The 19,684-nt window shown below is 42.0% G+C and overlaps 2 protein-coding genes across 3 annotated transcripts in view; one reads left to right on the forward strand and one right to left on the reverse strand.

The window, feature by feature from the left end:
- ddah1 (dimethylarginine dimethylaminohydrolase 1) overlaps nucleotides 1–14,665 on the reverse strand; it is a 90,464-nt gene extending 75,799 nt beyond the window's left edge. Inside the window, exon 1 of one of the 2 annotated variants that reach the window (XM_080770720.1) lies at nucleotides 14,233–14,665. Coding sequence is in view for 1 of the 2 variants with exons in the window: in XM_080770719.1 (XP_080626845.1) it covers nucleotides 10,130–10,423 (294 nt within the window). In the remaining variant the exon portion in view is untranslated. Of the gene's footprint in view, nucleotides 1–10,129; nucleotides 10,687–14,232 lie in introns of those variants that run through there. The other variant, XM_080770719.1, reaches the window with a different exon arrangement.
- A 949-nt stretch (nucleotides 14,666–15,614) lies between these two features.
- ccn1 (cellular communication network factor 1) lies at nucleotides 15,615–18,484 on the forward strand. Its single transcript, XM_080769553.1, has 5 exons — nucleotides 15,615–15,871; nucleotides 16,058–16,280; nucleotides 16,567–16,911; nucleotides 17,038–17,240; nucleotides 17,445–18,484. Exons 1-5 carry the CDS (start codon nucleotides 15,824–15,826, stop codon nucleotides 17,745–17,747), a joined length of 1,122 nt encoding a protein of 373 aa, XP_080625679.1. The 5' UTR covers nucleotides 15,615–15,823; the 3' UTR covers nucleotides 17,748–18,484.
- Nucleotides 18,485–19,684: the final 1,200 nt, after the last annotated feature.

Below are 19,684 nucleotides of genomic sequence, written 5' to 3' on the forward strand. Positions count from 1 at the left end.
CCTCCCTAGCATATCTACAAGCTCAAAACATGTTACAACGTGATGCGTTGTGAGCTTGTAGATTGGCCAATGGCCATTTCTGGCAAAGAGATTTGCTATAGGGAATAAGGGAAGTATATAGGCTTTAAAACCAATAAGGGATGCACATTATTGAAATTTTGTCCGATATCCGTTTATTTGCATGGTCAAATAGATGTTTAATACCGATATGTATTACATGTTTCCAGAAGCGTTTACCTTACACTTATTATATAAAAACTGTGATTCTGGGGATGCAGTAGATGCAGAATTCTAACAGTGTTATTCCTATTACCTGATTTATTTGTATGTTCAAGCTGTTCAAGCAATGTTAAGGGACCAAGCACTCAATTGAAAATGCAAATTTGAACAGGCATAGCTCATAAACAGTTTGACCGTCGGCAATAAAACTTCGATACACATATGACCGTCGGCAATAAAACTTCGATACACATATGCGTCTCCTCATGAACAACTTCCGTGTTCTAACTTTTGACCCCTGACCTTTAGTTCTCCCACCATTTTGAATTATATGAAAAACTGTTCAAATTGATCTCCTCCCGGGATCTTTGATCAAAATGCACGAAACTTTCTACATGTGTGATCAGGTGTGATGTCAGAACAGGCCAGCTTCATATATGGAGATGTAGGGGTGATCTGAATTTGGGCCCTGTCCGGAGCCTGGGCAGAAGCTTTTGTGCTGGACAACCAGTGAACGGACGGACTTGACACAGGTTTTATTCCTATATATGGAGTTATTTGTCTATGGCCTAGGCAGTGGCCTTTTGTGGCGGTTCTGGACAACCGAGGGTACGACCAACTCAAGGCCGGGCACTGAACTCCCGGTGGTGGTGTGGAACGCGTGTGGCGAATTTGAAGTTGGTGGGACGAACGGTTCTAGAGTTACGTGGATTTCAGACGCACACACACACACACGCACTTACGCACACACACACACATATGCACGCGCACACACACGCACACACACACGCACACACACACACACACACACACACACACACACAGAGAGAGACTCAGGTGCATTTATAGATAGATAGATGGTATTGGTAGAGGGTCATGCCAAATATAGCGCTGAAACCAGTCTTACTCCAATTGGCCAAAGGGGGGCGCTATAGCAATTTTGGAAAAGCAGAAACGGAACGCGGCTTCTATCCGAAGCTTGATAGGAAATATCGGCTCCGACTGACAAGAGCTTCTTGACTTTACTCTGTGCTCCCTCTGAATTGAGCTGCAACTTTTCCCAACCCCGCCGTGGCTGGGCCGCTTCCTGTCTTCCCCTACTCGGGACTCACATACCAGAACCAGACGTTCACACACCCCCGGTGACGGCTGAGCGTGACCCGGTCATCCTGCCAAGCTGAGAGGAGTTTCTGTTCGCAAGTGGCCCGCAGCTGTCTAGCAGTGTACAGCACTGGGGTGGCGATGGGTGAATGAATATGGGCAGTGGTGGAAAGCAAATAAATACATTTACTCAAGAATGTGGAGGTACTTTTACTTTACTTACAAATGTAACTTTTTACTCCACTACAATAGCTTTAGTTACTTATAACAAAACATACATTAACCAATTAGTCTATACTTTGTCAACTGGAAAATAGCCAATCTACAAGCTCACAACTGGTCGCGTTCTGACTCTTGCGAGCTTGTAGATCGGTTATTTTCTAAAGACTAAAGACACACTAAAGACACATTTTGAAAGATCGTACTATTACTTTGATACTTTAAATATATTTTGATGTCAATACTTTCATACTTTTTTTATTATTGTGTATTGCTACTTTTACAGTACATCTTCCACCATTCAATAAGGGTGAACTGAGGGCTAATAGAGTGCAGGGTCCAAGGTCACCATGGGTTTGTTCTGTGTCCACACTGAGCTCTCTCTCTTAGCGCTACCCTTGCCAGCACACATGGGACGCAGAAGGTTGCAAACGCGTGTCGCCTTTAGCCTGATTTATACTTTGTCGTACAACAGTGTTGCATGCCACAAATGCCTCTATGCACAAACGTCCATGACTGATACGTACTACTAAATTATCTCACTTTCACATGGTATAGAAATACTTTCTATTTTGACCATGAACCTTATTTATATTTTTGCCATTGAGTCTTGTTATCTGACACTTTTGCACCTGTACATTTGTGACATGACAATGAATGCAGTGTAGTTGATGATGGAGAAGAGGAAACAAGTTTGAAACAAAAATGGCCGATGTGTTTATTTTGGCGCTTCTTAAATTTTCTGTGGCACCCTGCATGAAGAAGAATGAGAGATGGAAAGAGGAAGGAACGCTGCAATGGAATGAGCGTGCATGTGAGACTCAGGAGTCAGACAGGTAAACAAGGGCAGGTTAAAAGTGGCAGGAATGTGACAGGCAGTTGGGGAAGGCACGCTGACCTGATCCCACATGTAACCGGCGGGCTCAAGGCTCACATAAGGATGTCACCTCTCCCAAGGGAAACCAGGTCAGTTCGGTGAAGGAAGTCATGGAGGAGTGGGGAGGAATGGCAAGGAATATATGTGCATCTGCAGCTTGTCTAGTCAAAACAGGGTTTCTGTGCTGTCTGCTATTAGTTTGGGGTCAGCCCCACAGGCATGACCGGAAAGGGGCCCGCACGGACACATAAACTCAAACGGCTGAGCCTAAATATTACGTCTGTAAAACGTGACCTAAATATTGTGTCTGTGGAACAGAAATTTCCATTCCATTCCAGAAAAGTCCAGACTTAAATTGGCACGTTACATGAGTAATGCCCTTATTACCACTGATAATACCTGATCATACCGCTTTTTTTTAACAAGATGTTTTAGAAGTACATGATTTTACAGTAGGCCTACTCAAGATTTCTGATCTGATTAAGCAAAATGCGAAATGGTTTGCTACTTGTTTTAATCTGTGTCAACCCTAGTATCCAGTGTGTACACTAGGATTTACATCATGTTAAATACCTCATAGATTGAAAAGATCACCAGCAGTCCAGCATTCACTTAAATTCCTTTTAAGGGCCGATTCATACTCCTATTTTACCGCTGTAGTGCCGAAATGATTTCGGCTCGTCAGAAATTTTCAATAGCACCGAAGAGACGACTTTAGGACGGTACCCGCCCCCCCCGAACCTCAAATGACGCCACATTGTAGGCTCTACAGCGCTGAACCGACTTTTATTCGCCTCTAAAATAGGAGTATGAATCGCGTATGAATCGGCTCTTTCATTGTTTGGTGCAGCAGCAGTGTTGCATTGGTCATTTCACCCACTACCACGCCGTCACCACTAAGATTTTTCATGAGCATGTGTGCACTCACGCATTGAATAAAAACAACTTTAAGGACAGGAATGAGCCTGTATGCATATCAAGGGCTTATTGTGTGACCCGTTGAAGTGTTAAGCAACGTGCGCGTGACGTCACATCATTTTAAACAGCCTCCCACCAGAGATCAAATCACCAATGCAACACTGCGCAGAAGCGATTGCCTCATGACTCAGGCTAGATATCTGAATGAAATAGAGCATCTTATCTGCTGTACGTAATTGCTTGTGCTCCACTGAGAAGGGTGAAAATGTGAAAGTATGGACGGTGTTGATGTGGAAAGCAGGGAAGGTGTTGAGATGTGATTTAACTATCAAGGCAACAGGAAGTGCCACCACAGCCAGAGGTGCAGGATGTGATTGATTTTAAAGAGTCATAAGACTAAATCAGCCTTCTGATAAAAAAAACATGAAATGGAGCCAGGCTACATAAACTAGATTACCAGACTCTGGGAAACTTACTGCATGTTGGATGTGATTGTAATGTTGGTCCGTCTGTCAACAGATATCTTGAAAAATACTTTTTGAATTAGCTGTGCAGCTTCGTGCCCCACAAAGGATGACCCCCACTGATTTTGGTGGCCCCATGGCCTTTCCTCAAGTGCCACCCTTAAGCCACAATGTCCATTGGCACACAACATATCACAAAGTCTAATGGTCAGATTGACATTGATTGACTTGCTGAGCACATCATGCTCCCCAGAGGAGTAACTCCATGACCTGTAACTTCACCAATTTTCAGCCTCAGTCCAAGACATCTCATAATCTAATAATACCGCAGGATACACGCTAATGATTTATTTTGGTGACCCATGTGGACATTCCTCTAGTGTAAGGAGCAGTACTGCCTCTAATGTCTGCTTGCAAGGCCTTTAGACACATTTAGAGCTATCGTCCGACCGGCACAAGATGCTGCAAAGGGGCAGCGCAATTATCAATGCTATCTTTCGATTGAATAGCTACAGTAAGGTCGTCACTCGTCATCAATATCCAAATGTGGCTCCATGGGTGCACAAAGCGGATTCCCGCTGCATCTGTTATGCTTTAATATGTAGATTAAAATCTATTCATTACTTAATCAATTATTGTAAGCTAATAACCAATAATAACAACAATAACCTCAATAGTGGGTGTGTTCCATTTAGGTGTTTGTTCATCCCTAAAACATGATCATCAGGTAGTATGATTATACTAGGAGAAAGATTTTTTTTTAAGTGTACAGAAAGTGTATGAATTATGTTGAGGTGATGTGATCCACCTGAACTGAAGCAGCACCCACAGCTGTTGTTGTATGATAAAGGGGGAGGGGGGGATATTAGTAAAGGACCTGGCTATATGTATGAACTTCATTTAGGAGAGAATATCTCAACTATTCTTGGCTAATATGACCCCCGCAAACAACTTGAGAACTGTGAATAATTCTCTATCCGGGGCGAAATACCCGAAAATGACCACGCCTTTTTAAAATGACCACTACTTCAAACATGGCCATTTTATGAGGTTCTCAAAATGGTCAGAATACTCATGTTTGTTGAATCCGTGCCCAAGCCAGCAACCCTCCGGGTCATCAAAGTGGCCAAATCCAATATGGCCGCCAGTCTGCCACATGAAAAAGGTTTTATCTAGAACTTTTGAACCACATGAGCTATGAATGCAAACTTTAGAAACATTAGAAACATTTTGGAATGATCATCTTTATGACTGGGTGTGGCTGAACCTCTATATTTTGCATATTTCAAAGATGGCGACTATCTGACAATTTGTTTTAGTTACTTTAACTTTTTCATTTTTTGCAAACTTGGTGTCTATTTTGTGCTTTTTGTGAAGTGGGGTCTCACAGACAGTGCCAACTGCGAATGTGGGGATCCATTACAGACTGTGGAACACGTGCTGACCAGCTGCTCCATATACCGGCCACCGAATGGTGATCATGGGTCAATTGACCTAGACAATGGACTGGCTTGCTCCAACAGAGTTGAAGGTCTAACGCCAATCTTTGGACATGGAAATCAGATTTGATCTTTTCAGGCTCCAAGTTCAAGGTGAGAGTGACCAGGGTTTCTGTGAGATTCCTTTTCACATAGTCAGGGAAGGCTGATCTTGGGCAAACAAAATGTGTTTAGCAAGTCCCTTGAGAACCTTCCTCCTATCCAAGCTACATTGATCCAGCAGCCAGCTTGTCAAAAGGCCACTACATACCAAATTTCAGTACATTGGGCTGGTCACTGACTCCATGACTGATTTGGGAACTTTAGTGGACCCATCTTGTAGATACCAGCCAGTAAAGCGAGGCTGAGGCTGCAACAGATGTAGGCCTATTGGACACAAAGAAAATGATGCAAAGCTGGAATCCTTTGCACCTCGATATATAGAAGTTGTATGATCAGTGAAAGGGCTTCTCTGTGAGGTGCGTGTGTGCTTGCGCGTGTTTCCAATTTAAACATACTGTTCAAGTTTGATACCTTGACTAATGCTTAGCATAAATTATTAAGCTATTATTATGCTCTTAGCTCTTATGCTATTATTCTCTTGTTTCAATAACATTACATCTGTAGTGTACACATGTATGTTTTAGAGATAGTCGCACCACCACTACCACTCCCACTCTAAAGCTTTGAAAATACCTAACCCCGATAATAGCGGTCACAAGGCTTCACCGACACTGTAAAATCGCCATGTTAATTCAACTCTAGCAGTATACAAATGGAATTTGGTTCCATTTGTAAACTCTCCAGAGTTAATTTAACAATAAGGATTTGCCACGACTATCAAAGTATTGCAATTTGCTACTTCTCTTTCAGCTACACTCTCCATGCCCTTCTAGCTGCTGAGATACAGAGCTCAATGCAATGACAAATTGACACGTTATCAGTGTTTAATAGGTAGATAAGGACTTCTGAGAGGAACATTCTTCTCATGCCTCACCCAAAGCTATTACTCTCTTTGACTGGACTTTAACTGATTGGACTTTAACGCTCAGTATACTCATCCCAGTCCCACTGATAAGTTATAGTTTGGCTTTGTTTGACTAATAGCAAATGTCCTCTACGTGTTTCTGCCCTTAGCCAACCTTACTTACACAGCCAATTGCCAAAGTGATTTATCAAGCTAAAACATGTGTGTGAGCCAGTATGGCACAATGAAAGCCTGCTAATGTCAAGAAAGTAAACAGAACCAGTGCCTGGACACTGCCAGTTGTCTCTGTTGTTTTTACATATAGGCTAGATTTAGCACAATGTTAATTTAACTGGATCTCAGAGTCTATGGAAGATTAACAACAAATTCCCTGAACAGGAAATCAATGGCTCAACAAATTGCTGCTAGAGTTAACAGGCTTATGCCGGATTTATACTTTGTCATACGATGATGTCCCATGCTGAAAATAGCCAATCTATACAAATAAGAGCTCTATAAGCTCACAATCCATCACGGATGACACATTGTGAGCTTATAGATCTGCTATTTTGGGATCACGTCACCTTTGTACGACTGAGCATAAATTGGGCATTAGACAGAGCTGTGTAACCCAGACAGTTAGGCTTGTCAGTCTAATGCAATCCACGTTAACCTTATTATTTCCTCCTGAATTACATTGAAATCACTTCCTCCCTGGAAATGGGAATACTTGGGCACATCTTTTGAGAGGATTAGCACATTAACAGTCTGCTTCAGTCATGCGTTTGATTTCATGATGAGTTGACTCAGTTACAGTCAGTTTCTCTTTCACTGCTTGGTGTAACATCCATACATTGGATGCTTAGTCTATAGTCTACAGGTACACACCAGTGATTTTGAATGTTTTTCATTTCAAGGACCTCTAGTTTGAAATTAATTATGCCATGGACGCCCATTTGATCTGACGTTTTCTTTTTTATCTCTGGGATCTCAATCTACACTGTACAATCCTCTGTGGCTCTGTGTGATTTTACCTCTGAGAGTGTACAAACAGAACCAAATGGATCCGTCATTCCATTTGTACAATATTTTCAGTTACAGATCTGTCATTTCCTATCAAAATATATAACTTTGTAAAACACTCAATTCAAGTAATATACATTAGTCTAAAGTACAATAAATAGAAGTTTAAACAGCGTATTTGAACATCTCAAAAATCACTTTAAAGGGAACTTCTAATGAAAGATATAATGCATTCATTTTTGGCATTGAATCTGGTACTACAACTAGAACTATTGTAAATGGATAACAAGTAGCCTAGCAGACTGACTAGGCGTCACAGTTGTTGTCACGAGTCATTACTACACAGTAAAATCTGAAACATTCATTTGACGCAAAGTGTATAAATAAGGACACACTCTCAAGAGTCACTTTCTGTGAATGTACAATGATTTTGCTGTGCATGTAGTCTCAAACATGTCTAGCATTGTTCTCTGACAATGAATACCATGACTGTAGCAGATCATTTACTATATGTTCTCAGTAGGACCAATCAAATTAATTCATATCACATTGTAAAACAAATTATGTATTCATGGCTGTCAGACTGAATACATGGTTTCGCAATAAATAAATTAAATTACCAGTAGATTGCAGCAATAGCTGCCTGAAAATTAACAGTATAGGTCAATGTCTGTGGCTTTTAAAAGCTCATACATTATACTTGTTTTCGATTTGCAATTGTTGATGCTGATGGCTTCATGGGTAACCAGAAATCAAAGGTCAGTTGATCAAAAGTCAAAAGCTGTGTCCTCACTCAGCAAACAAAGTGGCTATAGATTGCATAATACAGCCTACTAATCCTTACTCCCTTACCTTATAAATTCACACTTTGTTGGGAGTGCTTTTCAAGGAAGAACTGCAGTCTGGAGTACACAATAATACCTTGCATTTAAACAAATAATATTTCCTCAATTTAAAAGGCTTTTTATGCCACAGCTTAATGGAACAGTGATTCACATTACCACCACTAGACATATTTAGAATTCACTCCATGTAGTCTATGATGAGCAGTGGAAGGCTTATGTTCAAGTCAACCTCTGAATGCTGAGTGGTAGGAGAAAATAATAACAGTACCAGTAACAACTAACAAGTGATTATTTGCCAACTGAGATAAGAACAGCTTTGGATCCTCAACCTTTATTACGTTGCTATACACTGAATTTAATCGATTCGAATTTTCATGGGTGACAATAATCGTACACCATATGATTTTGAATAAAACAAATTGAAATTCTTTGGGATAATGTGAACAACATGTTTATTCTTTCACTTCCATTAGAATAATCCCATCAAAAAACTAAATTGCACATTCGGTGACCATTGCTCTGATCAGCCTAACATGGGTCTGGATTTGAAGGCAGCATGGCGGCGTGAAAATCTAGTATTAGCCTATATAATAGTTTAGAGCAAAATAGTCAGTAAATCCGTGACAAGGAAAACATTGCAGGGCATAAAAGATAATCGATTATCCTAGACTGGTGCCTTTTGCCAATACATTGGCAGCGAAATTCTGTTTTCCATACAAAATATAATTTGAAAGGAGGGTCATTCATTCATTCATTTATTATGATGTATCAACAATTTGGTCTGACTATCTTATGAGATACATAAGTTGTAAGTCTATGTCCTATAGGCCTAGTGATCATTGCATACCCATAATCAACCCTCCATTATTCACTTCACTGAAAAGTGTAAGTGCATGCTTTTAAAAAAAAAGGCTACTCAGTTTCAGCGCAGTACAGATCCCCCTAATGTTAGCTGGGTGTAATGTGTGATCAGAATTTATGTATTTCTGTGAATAATAATATTCCTACTCCTAGCTCCATAATCTGATTAAATGACAGCTGTCTGTGTTGTTGATGGAATGGAAGCGCCAGGATTTCTGATCAATATCTTAGCCACTAGTGTGTCTGGGGACCATTAGCAGCCCTGAGCCCAGTGAGACTGACTGATGTGAAATGACAGCCGCTTTCACAGAAGCTACCCTACCATCACATTCATTATGTCTCTTTCTCTATAAGAGACAATGCTACCGCCTAATTATCCTAATACAACCAAAACTGCATGCACCAGAATTGACTATAAAGTCCTAATTTTCTATGAAGTCTGTCCGGGAGTGACAGTCTGTCAGCTCAAATAAGCATATTAATTATGGAAATGCATTGTTCCATAGATAAGTCAAATAAGGGGAGTAGTGGTATACAACCCTGAACTGAAGAGCAGGTGTTGTCATGGTTCCTGAATAGTCATTAACTGGTTATTCAGCATTACTGTAAAAGACTGGGATAACAATTCAAACAAGTGTGTTATTCAGCAGTTCCATGTTAAGTGAAAGTGACAGCTGTGACAGCTGTACAGAGCCTACTGTAGGCTACATGTACAAGATCAATGTACAAGATAAAACTTGCCTATTAAGTAGAAGATAAGATAGACGATAGAAAAACATCTATGATCTTTGAACTGCAGATTGATAACGTGTTGTGCGAGTCTGCGGGACAAGTTTAGGTCAGATATTGATGATGCTTTTAAATAGTCTCTCACCCAACTTGGATGATTAAGTGACTATAGGCAACTGGCCGGGCGTCTTTCATAGGGCGTTGTCTGATGCCATAATCACCACATCCACATCCCTTTGTATAGGCAAGCCCTTCATGGTTACATTATGATCCCATGATGGCACAGATGGTGCCAGTAACAACACGCGTCACGCTAAACATTAGCAAGCAGGTCAGGCAGCTAGGGGAGAAGGCAAACACCACACATCAAACTTTTATGTGGTCCTACTGTCCTGCGCTTCTCTCGAAACATGTTTCAAGACATTTACCTCTTTCCTCCTGCTCTCTGCTCCGGGTCTCGTAATGAGCGCGGTGTCACCGCAAACCACGGCGGCATCCTCCACGAACACACAATCTGGAAGAGACTCATCCGCGGGGAGCTCAATCACCTCCAGTCCGAGTTTCTGCCTCAGCACCGACACGTACACTTCATGCTCCTTCTGCGCGCCTGTCAGGTCCACGTCCAAGCTGTCCGTCCTCAGCGCCTCTTTGGCGAGGGACGCGGGGATACCCCGAACGACGGCGTGGGTGTAATTGCCAAAGCCTGCCATTAAACCAGCCATGTTTTAACACCAACCTCAAAACTAAAGAAAACAACAAATGAATGAGAATAGCCGCCGTTAGTTAACCCGATACTCGCTTGCTTTGTTTGCGCTCCCCACGTGTTGTTTTTTTCTTTATTCTTCTTTATTTACAGTGGCGTGCTAAACTGTCAGCCACACTCCAGTCTCCAGGCAAAGCGACAGCGTTCTGATGACGCGCGTTGACTAGTATCATCACGTGTATGAAATGTATCAGTTCTCAGTGAAGCGCTCCTCCGCAGGCAGGCAGCCCAACAAGTGACAGTCCGCCCTGGCTCGTAAACAGGGGAGGCAGCCCCGTGAATCTCTGCTACAGCATGGCAGGTCTCAGAGCCATGGGGACTGGAGGTGTTAGTTACTGTGTGTGTGTGTGTGTGTGTGTGTGTGTGTGTGTGCCAGCATGGCCAGGCCATGTATAGTTCACACTATAACATGAAACACAACCACTAACGTAATTAGCGTTACATGCGGGGCGAGTGCGCTGTTAACGGGGTTTATGGCATCAAACAACACTTTGGACTCAAGAATATGAGGAAGATATGGGAGAACTGTCAGTTCTACGTTGATTTAATAAAGAAACTTCAAAATCATCAGTTCAGTCTTCAACCTTTTCATGGCCAGCTGGGTCCGCTACAGTAGAACTTATCCCCTTTCCAGCTGGGTGCTAAAGTGGCATGTGCTTCACTGCTTTGTGTCCTTTCCATAAGCCTTGACCAAACTTTTCCATATGTTGCCATTCCTTCTCATGGCAGTATCTGTTCCTCAATTCTCTTACCACTGAGGTTGACAGGTGGCATTTATGATCAAGTGCTGCTATCTGCAGCCCCATCTTGGGCGTTGGCCTCACAGGCACAGGTGAACTTGATCATTTCAATTAAACTGATTTGGCCCTGTGGGCAGGAAACCCTTACAATGAAAGCCCTGGAGAACTGACTTGGGGCAGGAAACACGTCAAAATAAAAGCTCAAAGAAAACACAAATTAATCATGGAAACAGCCCTGTGGGTCCGTTACAAGAACATAGTAGGTCTACAGTACTACAAGTAATTTGTTACACACTGCTGTGCTGTATAAAAGTGCACAAAACAAAACAATATAACCTAAGTGATAGGGGCGCTAATATAAGTCTAACTCATGTTTATTAGGTGACGTAAACGGTGCCAACACAAACATTAACGCCATTAACAATAAAGAGACAATATGATGTAAGGCCCATTTTTACATAATTTCCCCTTCATTGTCAATGGCGTTTACAAAACAAACTCAAAAACACTACTGCCCAAAACTTGCCAATCAATTAAGGCTTCAACTTAATAACAAAACAAGAAAATATTACTGGGCCCCTAGGATCAACCAAGGTCAGGCCAAGGCCACCCCAAGAAGTGTCCCACACAAGGGCCCCCACTTTATGCAGTAACACACAGGTGAACAAGTTTACCAATCAAACTCACAGCAACCTACTGCTTGTACTCAGTTATATCACGCTGCTTGTAGGCTACTGGTTATACTAAACAGAACACTCTCAGCATGACAAAGATTGGAGACCACATACAAAATTAGCAAAGAAAAAAACTGATATAGTTTTCCTTTGCTCTGGTTCTTTCTTGTAGGTTCGTTCGTGATTGACACACACACACACACACACACACACACACACACACACACACACACACACACACACACACACACACACACACACACACACACACATTAACTGTATGGATGCTTTTGGGTGTGACAGTGCAGTAGTGACAGTACACTGAGTACAGTATAGGGACCCCCACACGGTAACTCTGCATGTCCTTTCTCAACCGTTTCGGACGCGGGCCGGCTCGCCTGAACCGGCCCGGCACCCTGGGCGTGTCCCTGTGGTCTGGAATTTCCGGGGACCCCCACACGGAGTTGGACCACTTACTTCACACGGGTGTGAATTTTTTGAGTCTATAGGCTATGCTAAGCATGTGCTTAAGTGATTCTGAGTGGCCAAAGAGCATTGACCACGCCTCCAGGTCTTAAGTTAAGTAATAAGACCTGGTACTTAAGACACGCAAAATACAGCCTAAAGTGTGCAACAACATCTCTCTCGCCTGTATTCCCCATGGTGCCTGCCTACCATCTGAAAGGAAGGCCCAGCAGAGCTCTCTGAATGGATGGAATGTTTCTTTAGACATCAGAAGCACAGTCTTCCACACCCCAGGACCTCAACGTTTGTCTTTTCTTATTCCAGATTCACTCAATTATCCATGACTGGTCTAAACATTCCGGAACATTCCAGGAGCCCCACATTCCACTTTCCACTCCAGCCATCATGAGCCATGCAGGAGGAGCACCTTCTGCCCCCCCCCCCCCCCCCCCCCCCCCCCACCCCACCCCAGACTTCTTTCCATCACTCCATATTGTCGATGGATGTCTGGGTCTGGCCCAGATAGCAGAATCTCTCTCCATGTTGAAGAATGTGGCTTAGTTTAGAATAGATGAAGGAAAGCCTTCATATAGGTATACACCTGGTTGGTATACATTCTGGAATGAGTGAAAACAGTGCATGCAGGTTTAGCCTATAGTGCAAACAAAGATCTAAATAATGGGACCGTTACTGATAGGCTGCCGCTACATTATTGTATATCGTAGCCAATAACCCATTATCCATGTACACAGCAGAGTATAGGCTATATAGCATATTTGCACTATTTTCCACCTAACTCAATTTTGAATTAGATACAGTGGCTCATAATCTTTTCATGAATGTTAAAACATGATTCCCTATACAGTTGAGCTAGGAAATAACTGTTAATATTATTTTTAACAGAACAGAACTCACATTTTCAGATTCATTATGAAATGTATATTTTGTTTAACCCTGTGTGGCAAAATAACTTGCTTATGTCTAAAGATGTAGCCTATATATCATCGCCTTGTAAGCTTTAGCCTAAATGTGTCATTTCAATTTCATAAACTGAAATTATATTTCAGATAATTTCGTCTCATATGTCCATTGTCCAGCTCTTGGAATGATTGGAATTGAATGAATCGTTGTATACCAACGAAGTCGCCCTTTGGCTTATACCAAAAAGGGCGAGAAGATGGATTGCGACGGTGCCTGTTACCGGTTATGTTATATCATGTTGATATTTTGCTATAAGCGCTGTTGCACGCACACACACACACACGCGCGCACGCACATTATATTATGCGGACAGAACCATATGCGCAGAATGGATGAACCGGACGTGAGCGCAGGACAAAAGTTTAGCTCTGATATGATTTACTTAACAACATAAGTAAACATATCTGCTTGAATGGCCAGACAATAAACCATATGCACGGTGCACCCAGCACCCTGCAATCGACTGTCGAGCAGACACACCCCCTCTCCAAACACACGCAAGGATGCACATCATCATATGTCAGACTTTCTATCAAGATAATCCCCCCAAAATAGTACACAAACAACGAATTTAGCAGCCTGGCCTGCCTGTTATATTAATCGACATCTGGATGGTCACGGTCAGATCAAAATAAGTAATTTCAGACTGATAATCATCTTTGGTGAAGCCATGCATCCTTTGCATATCATTGCATAGTGCAGCCTTGGTATGGAAGTATGACACTATGTCAAACACAAATAAAAACAACAGGCTAAGAGAATAACATGCAGGACCAAAATAACGACCGACCAAAAATGATTCTACGATATCGAAACCGAACGATTGTATAATGCATACACCAAATTATAAGGGGTAGGCTATAATATAGGCTACCAATAAAGCAAAAATAAATACTTATACAACTCACCGAAGTAGCACTCGTCGATCTTGACAGCCATGTCCGTTAGTTGGGCTATTGTTCTGCGCTTTCTCGTGCCTATCGTAAGACAAAGTTGCAACAAGGGCACGCAGTTATGTCCAGTCCTCGTATAAACCTCAATGAATATAAACAAACAAAAATCTACCATGCTTTACGGTCAAATATTCCTAAGGATGGTTGTTCAGTGTCATTCGTTCGCATTATGGTTCGTTAGGCATCTCGTTATAGTCTTTGGTCAAAATCAAAACTTCGACAAAACAGAATAATTTCAAACTTCGGTGGAATGTGACTTATTTGAGACCCCGATGAATCGTAGACTAGGCTAGACCAAGTATTTTTCTCCCCCCCAAACCAACATCTCCTGTGGAAAATTGGATACTAGATCCATTTTTCCCCGAAGCGTGATGGACAGATTGCGTGAAAAGTAAATTAACTCAAGGAATGCAAAGGAATTTCCTGCATGAAGAACATATTTAACAACCCTTAAGCTGTCAGGAATGCTTTGTGGTTGGCTGGCGAAGGGAGAAATATGTTAATAATGTAGGCTACTGCCATACCAAATATGGCGATATTGTTACGTCTAAGGTCTGCTGCGCATCTGGAAATACTTAGCTCTTCTGAATAAAGGGAATGGAAAGCCAGAAATAGACTCTGTTAAAACGTATTTCTCCCACTCTTAAGACGCGAGCAGAAAAACCTACAGCAATTTTAAATGTGAATTTTCTGTAACAGCCCATTTAAAACCCAGACGGCATAGCCTACCTACTGGCAAATGAGTTGATTCAGCATAGTTAAAATTAGTCTCACTGCCATGAGTGCCATACGATTACAGAGCCAGTTCAGTTCAAGGCAATTCAATTAGATCATGACGGCACAATATCATGGCACAATGACATAATATGCTATATGCTATAGTCTTATAGCCTAGGCCTATCAAAACCTGCACATGTAGGGCAGGGCTGGAGCATATACGCCAATAAAGCCATATAGAATAAAATAACATAGACCCAGTCTACTGATATTAACTATATTTATTATGCAATGCAAACATTAATATGACAAAATGTCATGAAAACATTTAATCTATCCCTAAAAAAGGTCTAAGCAATTCGCCTATAAGTTCAGCCCAACTGTTAATAGATTTGAAAATAAATATGTGAGAAATAATTAAGGGGAGTAGGGAGACGGAAAAGTGTGTTCAGATGGGATCCAGGGGGGAATTCATTTAAGAAAAAAAACTTAGACAGGGTGGAGCTTCGTCTTGGATGGAAAACGCGCCAAGAAACATTCCTCACATAGTTTTGGAACAGTTCAGCAGGCAGCCAAGAACTACGTCAGCTTCCACTACGGTATATAAGAGAAGAGGTGCCCGGACTCAGGCAGACTGCAACTGCTACCAGGAGCTGGAACACTTTACTAAGGAGACGACTCAGAAAACAAACGAAAACCACCACTTCGATAAAGACGACTGACTGGAACACTATAGGATTCATCGGAAGACAACACTACCTTTCTGAAAGGGAATTGTGATAATATTTCTTGAGTAGCCTTACGAACGACAGAGCAAAAATTATCAACGATGATGATGCTTACTATCACCGTTATCTTCATCGGAAGTTTCAACCTGGTAAGTTATTGATTTATTTTACTCTTATTGACGGGTCGGTTTAATACAACTATTATTTGTTGTCAATTTACCTTTAATGATCGGAGAGCAGACTGAAGTAACATTAGTAGGCTATTTGTTGAGATTCTGTGTGCCGTGACTGGGAAAAGTGAGTCGTTTTTAACCGTGGGTTCTGATGTGGTTTAGGTCCTCTGTTACTCGTCCTGCCCCACTGTGTGTGAATGCCCGGTGGAGGTACCGAAGTGTGCGCCTGGCGTCAGCCTGGTGCTGGACGGCTGCGGCTGCTGTAAGGTCTGTGCGCGGCAGCTCAATGAGGACTGCAGCCTGCCCGAGCCCTGTGATCCAACCAAAGGACTGGAATGCAACTTTGGGGCCAGTTTCACTGCTACAATCCGTGGAATCTGTAGAGGTACGGATGAGGCTATTCCCGGCTCCATATTTATGCACAATTCTTATACTGCTTCTATTTAATTTTTTTGGTTGAAGAGATTAGCCTGTATGATTTAATACTGGAATTTAGATAGGTGGAAACTTAAAGTCTACTTTGAGAGCACAGCCCTCTGTGGAAAGTGACTCCTCAGACAGCATAAATAATTTCAGTTATTATATTATCTGGCTGCAAGTGATGTCTTCAGCAGACGTTTCTGTGTGAAGCAGGAAAGAATAACATTCCTTTCCTTTTCCCTCTCCTGCAGCAAAGTCAGAGGGCAGACCATGTGAGTACAACAGCAGGATCTACCAGAATGGCGAGAGCTTCCAGCCCAACTGTAAACACCAGTGCACGTGCATTGATGGGGCAGTGGGCTGTGTCCCGCTGTGCCCACAGGAGCTCTCCCTGCCCAACCTAGGATGTGCCAACCCCAGACTGGTCAAGGTTCCTGGCCAGTGCTGTGAGGAGTGGGTGTGTGACGATGGCAAGGAGACAGACATCCTGGAGAAGATCTTTGGCAAAGACTTTTTCACAGATGAGTCAGAGAGAGACCTCACCAACAGGAACGAGCTCATCGCCATTGTCAAGGGTGGACTCAAGAATCTACCTGGTAAGGATGAAGCTCCCATTTTCATTTAATACATTTTTAAGCACTTTCCATTGCTTCACTTTCATTTATAATTAAACAAAATATGTACAACCTTACAAGTTGCTAACATGATGTTTCTTATCACAGCTTACAGAACCCAGCCCGAGGGACACATGTTTGACAGTCAGAAGTGCATTGTCCAAACCACACCCTGGTCTCAGTGCTCCAAGACCTGTGGGACGGGCATCTCCACCAGAGTCACCAACAACAATAGTGACTGCAAGCTCGTCAAAGAGACACGCATCTGTGAAGTGCGGCCATGCACGCAGTCACCTTATTCTAGTTTAAAGGTGAGCTTGACCTGCCATGGCATACCATCAATAATATGATATATATATACACATGACACACACACACACACACACACACACACACACACACACACACACACACACACACACACACACAATATAAATGTACTGTTATGTATCATCAGCAGACATCAGTGGATTAAAAATGTGGCTAAATATTCCCCTGTTCTTGCTGTCCTCCAGAAAGGAAAGAAGTGTAGCAGAACCAAGAAGTCCAGCCAGCCAGTGAAGTTCACCTATGCTGGCTGCTCCAGCCTGAAGAAGTACAGGCCCAAGTACTGTGGGGCCTGTGTGGACGGACGCTGCTGCAGCCCCCATGACACCAGAACCATCCGTGTCAAGTTCCGCTGCGAGGACGGTGAGACCTTCAACAAGAACATCATGATGATCGAGTCCTGCAAGTGCACCTACAACTGTCCCCACGCCAACGAGGCCTCCTATCCCTTCTACCGCCTCTCCAATGACATCCACAAATTCAGAGACTGAGTGTGATTGGCTAGGAGTGACCCAAACCCCTGACAGATAGAGAGACGCAACATTTGACAGGCAGCCAGTGGTAGGCCATTCTAATGCAGGGGTGTTCATTGACCACCAATCAACTACCAGCTCCTTGTTGTAACTAGATTCCCAAGGAATTGTGGGCTTACATCATGAGGACTTAATGAAGTGCACTGTTTGCTGTGACTACATCAGCATTCTTAAGTAAGAATCGCTTCATATTATTGGAGCATACTAGGTAGCTTCGTTATGGAGCAACGTGTAATTAATATTTGTAAATGTAAAAGTTTGTCATCGGATATAAGTTCGCTATGTATATTTTGATCTTGAACATTAGATATGTCCCAAACCATAGACTTGTGTGTGTATATGTATGTATTTATGTATGCGCATACGCAACTTAAATTAGTATACAATCCTGTAACCTATGAACCAGACACTAAACATAACCCCTCGACTTGTTTAACAAGTGTGGGGTTACGTTACAACCTGATGTGGGCATTAGTGTTCATGTTTTGTGGCAGCTATGGAATTCCCTTACTTTATCAGAAAGACAAAGCGAAACATGTAAAAGAATGAATGAATGTTTTTATTATTGTTATTAATATTATTTATCAAAAAAATTTAGCTACTTTATTTGGATATTATGTGTCATACTGGAATAAATTGTAAAATGATTTAATTTTATATGTTACAAATAAAACTGATTTATTTATGAAATATAACACTGTCATTCTCACTTCATTCATTGCAGTCAATCTGAAGTTAAACAATTCAGTTTTACTTTGTGGCATAATGTAAACACATTACCATCCACACGCACAGAAGCAAGGAAAGGCCATTCAAAGTCAATATTTCCAGTGGAGTTATATCATACTGTAGACACAACAGATTCTCAGACAGACATTGTGTGTGGTGCTGGACTGTTCTTATATAACAGATCCTTGGAGACACTCCTGACTTCTTGTGCTTTGGAATGCCATTCTAAAGCTAGGTATGCTTTCACTTGATCTGGCTTAGGCATACACTTGACTAATTCTGGGAAGAAAAAAAAAGAAAAGATGAAGTCCAAGAGTAGCAATGCGTATGGGAGTATGCCAAGAATCTTAAGTGCTGTTCTCAATGGGCTAGGATTAGACACCATGCAATGGGGACAATGACTACGCTACGGTATTCCTATACAACGACTCACGAGTAGCCAACAATGACCGTATCCAGGGATAAGCTTTTACACAGAGAGGGACAGCAATACGAATTTGACCTAATTCATTAACAGCTGCCTTTTTGTTGTAAACAGACTTGTGAAGTAGGGAGGGCTCCTGGCTCACTTCCATGTTCCATTTTAGTGGGCATGAAGAAATATTATGAAGTAGGACTTGGGGTAAGGCAGGAAACGAGGGTGACAAAGCTGTCTCCATGGTCACACAGCCTTCCAATTGTGTTCTGCAGCTGCAGAAAGAAAAAAACTGCTGCTTGGTGTCAAAGCCCTGCACTGTTATTTTTGTTTAATTTCTTATTTAGACTAATTTCTAAAGCACAGTTAACATTGTCCTTTGTGTGCCAAAACAGTTCCATGACCCACAAGCCTGTGAAACTGATTTAATAATGGATTTGCTAGTGTAATTTATTTTGGAAAAGAAGTATAGAAAGTATTTCAGAAACAGTATTAATCTGATGCCAGTGCTAAGCATTTAAAAGCCATCCACCCATCCATCCCTTTTTAAAAGCAAAAAACCTAATGGCATTGATGATGCTTTGAGTTGAGATTATTAGAGCAGACCGAGGAGCAACAACTTGAGAAATACATACAGGGAAGGGTGTTTTTTGATCCAGGTAGAGGGAGCAGCTCAGGAATGCAGCAGTGGCTCAGAAAGCAGACATCCTGATGGGCGGCAGATGTTGGAAAATATTTCAGAGCAACATGT

Source organism: Protomyctophum bolini (assembly GCF_963924005.1).
Source record: "Protomyctophum bolini genome assembly, chromosome: 8".
In the NCBI taxonomy this organism is placed as follows: domain Eukaryota; kingdom Metazoa; phylum Chordata; class Actinopteri; order Myctophiformes; family Myctophidae; genus Protomyctophum; species Protomyctophum bolini.